At 39.7% G+C, this 5,000-nt stretch overlaps 1 protein-coding gene across 5 annotated transcripts in view; it reads right to left on the bottom strand.

Annotated features, from left to right (window-relative positions):
• fmn2b (formin 2b) overlaps nt 1-5,000 on the bottom strand; it is a 103,598-nt gene that overhangs the window by 94,786 nt on the left and 3,812 nt on the right. For all 5 annotated transcript variants that reach the window (XR_012388256.1, XM_073918948.1, XM_073918949.1 and 2 more), the window contains exon 2: nt 4,150-5,000. This exon is cut by the window's right edge and continues 947 nt beyond it. Coding sequence is in view for 4 of the 5 variants with exons in the window: in XM_073918948.1 (XP_073775049.1) it covers nt 4,150-5,000 (851 nt within the window). In the remaining variant the exon portion in view is untranslated. The remainder of the gene's footprint in view (nt 1-4,149) is intronic.

The raw sequence follows: 5,000 nt of genomic DNA, 5'->3' as shown, positions 1-5,000 counted from the left end.
AAATATTCACTGAATTTTAAAGTATTGTGTTACACATCTAATTCCCCCTATGAAGAATCTCCATTGCAAATGAGCCAATCAATCACTAATGCATTAGTTGGTTGTTTGCATGCATCTACAACACCATTTTTCAAACACCTCTGAATCTCACACACTCTGAATGAGTTTAAAAACGTTATGTAATTGTACTTCAGCAGTGAATGAAAGTTCAGCGGGGGTCCAAACGGGAGTCAGAGCGACAGATTCATTCAGACCCAGAGCTGTTCATCATTGCTCACCAACACAAAGAGCTCTGGCAACTCCACACAGACTGAAAGAGACACAATATATTCACTGGACGGCCAAAACAACAGACTGGCTTTCACTCGCGGCTCTGTGGAAACTACAGCTCCATCACTGTACATTACTGTGTGCTGTTAATGGTGTCAGTGTGTGACATGATCAAGCCCAGCAGGCTTCCTTTCACTGCTCAGACACATGACCACAGCATTTCCAGCCTTCCCATAATGCCTCTCTACAGGACAGAGACTCCGAATGGAATACTAATGCACTGCATACTGAACTGAAGATGCTGCCTGCCATTTAACAATACATACTGTACATTTGACACAGCCGAAGGCAAATATATGAGCCCTCTCGTGCACTATTTTTTCTTTTTCAATTATTTCCCAAATGATGTTGAACAGTTTCAGGATATTTTTAAATGTTCACACAGTTTTTTATAGCAGTGCACAGTCCTGTGTCATGTTGTTAATATATGTTGTTTGATGTTGCACCTTGGTCCTGAAGGAACATTGTTTTGTTTTACTGTATATACTGCACTGTATATTGTTTAAATGACAAAAAAAAGCCAACTTGAACTTGAACTTATTAAAGTTCCAAATGGCAAAATTTCTTGTGCCTGAATACTTTGAACGCTGTCAGGGCTTAAAAACATGTGCAAATTAAAAACTTTTACTCCATTTTGATTGACTACATAATTATCATGTGTCTAGGATAGGCATGGGACGATAACCGTTTTCAAGGTATACCGTGGTTTGGAAAAGGTTTTAAAACCGCCCAAATTTTCAGCTATACCGTCCCTAAGGTATGAGTAATTTAACTTTTTTTTTTCTTTTTTTTTTCGGAAAACAGTATCTCCAGCAAAAAAAGATCTCCAAAGATGCCGTTTTAAATTCCAAAGAAACCAGTGTTTTTGAAATGAAGACAGAAGTCAGTGATTCGTTTGAATTGTTTAGCCTGACATGTTTACTGCTCCAAAATAGTTAAAATCTTTCACAAAATAAAATATATTGTGTTTAAATGAGAAAAACATTTTTGTTCTTTACTTATGCATTTAAAAAGAGCATATTTTAGAGCAGTCATCACAATACTATGATACCGTGAAACCAACACAATTCGTAACTTTTTGATTTAGTGGCTAATTCGTATGAATTCGTACAATCTAACTCGTACAATTTAGTATGATTTGCTCATCCCCCAATGACGATTGGGTTTAGGGGTGGGGTTAGGTGTCACGCCTCTTTTTTAAAATCGTACAATTTCATACGACTGAACTTGTACAAATTCGTACGAATTAGCCACTAAACTGACAAAACGTAAAATACTTACGTTTTCTAACGAGATTAGGCTGGTGAAACTGATATTTTTATCCAAGGATATCATACCGTCAGATTTTTATACTGGCCTATGCCCAATCCAGAACCAAGCCTGGATTGGCTAATCAGTGTCCCTAGCTGCCTACACTCTGAGCAGTCCCACTTATTCATTCATTTATTTATAAATTCATTTATTCGACCATAGCCTCAATCTTTTTATTAATTATTTTACCGCAACTCCACTCTTCTTATTTATTTTCTCGCAGCCCCAGGAGCAGAATGCAGCCTGCAGGTTAATGATGTCCAATAAAGAAATCTATGTCTAAGTCTGTTACTTAATTCCACTCAGAGATACATCAATTAAAATAAACAAAATATAACCTCAAATTTCAACCATCACAAATGCGGTAAAGAAAACTGTGCGACTCGCTGTCTGTTTTAAAGAGCGTACTACCGTCAGATTTGACAGGCGCAGTTCTTAACGAGCCCGCACACAATTTTTAACATACATATCCTCAATGCCAAATGCACAGAATATCCATCTGAACAACACATATGAACACTATAAATATTAAAAGCTGTAAAATAAAAAAATATATAATAAAACTATAAAAATATTCAAAGCTGAAATGCATTATATAACAGGAGTTATTAAATCCAAACACACAGGCTCCTACAGCATACATTCAGACATTGCAGTAAAAGACACGGTGATGTTTTAAAGAAGGAGATTTACCCTTTAATGTTCTCATATTGATGACAAATATTTGAAGTTTCAAAGCAGCTGTTTCCTTAAAAAAGCCATGATGGTGTCATTAGAAAATTCAACACATTTAATTTTAATCTTTATTTTATACTTGTACAGGGCTCGAAATTAACTTTCTTACTTGGTTGCACCGGTGCTCCCAATCTGAAATATTTAGGAGCACCAGAAAAAATTTAGGATCACCAACCAAAAATGAATGATGTATTTGACAAGTTGTATATTAAGGGATTTATTGTATTTGAAAACAACATCAATTGGGACTAACAAAACCCATAAACAACTATCTAACTAGTGCTGTGTGATGACTTATTATTTGTGCAATAATTCCAAAATGAATGTTGAATAATTATAAAATAATAATGATGATGATGATGACAGTAATACTAATAATGAATTATATTTCTCATCATCACGCTGCATTGAAAGTTGCTTTAATGTAAGTTATCTGCTATATAAAGTCCTGCTGTTACTTTATAAAATATAAACTGATGGTTTGCATCAAACACAAATGAAGCATTGCAGTAAGAAATATTTATTTTGTACTATTGTTTTTATATGCATGTCAATTTAATAAATAATAGTTATGCAACAAAACAAACTAAATATTATAATAAATCATTCAATTCAATGCTGAAAGCTGCAAAGCCGTCATCAGTAATTAAATAGAAAAATAATATACACCTCAATTACATTTTTCTGTGTTTGTGGAAAAGCATGCAAGTCAGCCGGACCAATATGAAGGGGGCAGAGCAGGATTCTCCTGATGACCACCGGCGCAATACTGTTCTTTGTTATAACCCGCATCAGTTTAAACTGAGTAAAGGCGAGCTTCTTTGGCGATGGTGTTTTAGCAGACATTTGCGCTGTTGCAGCCTGATCTCACGAGGAAACGTGAGAAAAAGTTAAGAATTTTCGTAAGATTGTGTTGGCTAAACACGCAGTGCATTCAGTGTACTTTTCACTCTTCAGCCGTTTGCATTCCCGCGGTCACAAAAGCTCCCTCCCTGTCATCTGACAGCGGAAAGTCTTGAGTGATTGACAGCTAATATGAACCAATATAGCGGCAGGGAAGACCAATTTTACCACGTTTTTAGAAAAAAAAAAAAAAACAGGTAGCACTACAACCATTATATGCAGTCGCACGAATGCTCCCAATATATATTATGAGGTCGCATAGCTTAAATTTTGGGCGCATATGCGACCAAAATGGTCGCAATTTCGAGCCCTGTTGTAGCTTTATTCATAGTTGATATTTTTTCATTTGAAGGTTTAGGTATTTATGAGCACTAACTCTTACAGAAAATAGATTCTGATACTGTAAAACATTATATTGTGTTAACTGTTTAAATAAATCTTCACCGTGAAGTACTGAATTGGAAATGATGTTAATTTAATAAAGTCAGTCGTGAACTGAAATGGGCCAGTCTAAGGTTTGAAACTCCAGGACTAATAAGGAGTCCCACTCTGGCCCTGTCCAGAACTGTTTCTCCTGGTCAACTATAATCAGAAGAACTCAACACTGCAGATCCTGCAATGTGACAATTGTGGATGTGCACATTGCGATATCAATGCTGAGACGATATATTGTGCTGGCATGCTTCAAAGAGAGTGTCATTTAGCTTAAACATTTTGTCAGTGATGCAAAGAATTGCAAGCTCATTTATGAATTAACTGTGCGTGTTTACATCAATCTTTAAATGTCTTAAAAGTTGCAATGGCATCGTTTATGAACATTAATATGACTTGATCAGAGCAGCATAGTGCAAATATTATTATAAAACTGACCTGTGAACACCTCCTGGAAGCTGCATGTTGATGCCCGAGTTGCAGACGCCCTCTGAGAAGCGCTGAGTGTCCGGTCGCTCCGCAGTGTTCCCTCCGAGCCACCATATTCCAGATAATCCGCAGAGCCTGTTGTCTTTGGAGGAAGCGTTCGGATCTCCTCGGTCCAGTCTGCTGAGCGGCTGATGGGGCCGGTGATGCTGTAGGAGCGCTGCCGCTTGACCCTCCGCCTTTCGGCACGGGCGAGAGTGACCGCATGCTCACGACGTGTGAAGAGTGGGCTGTGGGACGGGGACGGCCCGGGCGAGCAGGAGGGCGAGCTGAGCTGCCGCGTGGTGGTTTTGATGTAGGACGTGCTTATAGGCGGATACGGCTTCACCGAGGACTTCAGCAGCCGTGTAGCTAAAGGACTCTCCTGCTGTGACCACTGCGAGAACGACACGCTGCTTTTACGCCTCTGGATCTCTTCGGGCACTTCGATCGCGCTAACACACTCCAGGGAGCCCGCAGACCCTAAATGATCCTCTTCGGAGATGGTGTCGGCGCTAGGAGGAGCGTCCGGAGTCGAATCCTCCGGCTGCTGCTCCTCTACGGCCTCCACCGCACTTTCAAAGGATGCTGTGAGGTTGCTGGTGCTGGGTGTCATGGTAACGGCTGGAGGAGCAGGAGGAGGAGGAGGAGGAGGAGGGGGGTCTTTTGTGATGGTCTCAACAGCGACTGGAGCACAAAGGGCCTCATTTCTGCTTATAGTCGTCTCCTTGTCCTCTAGTGCACTAACGCAGCCGTTCTCAGCTTTAGGAATGGCCTCCAGCACTGTGAACGGCTCAGAGTCAGGCGTCGGGGTGTTTTTAGCA

This window comes from Danio rerio, chromosome 12 (assembly GCF_049306965.1).
Source record: "Danio rerio strain Tuebingen ecotype United States chromosome 12, GRCz12tu, whole genome shotgun sequence".
NCBI lineage: Eukaryota > Metazoa > Chordata > Actinopteri > Cypriniformes > Danionidae > Danio > Danio rerio.
The sequence above is the reverse complement of the archived record's forward strand: the minus strand, read 5'-3'. Positions and strand labels throughout refer to the sequence as shown.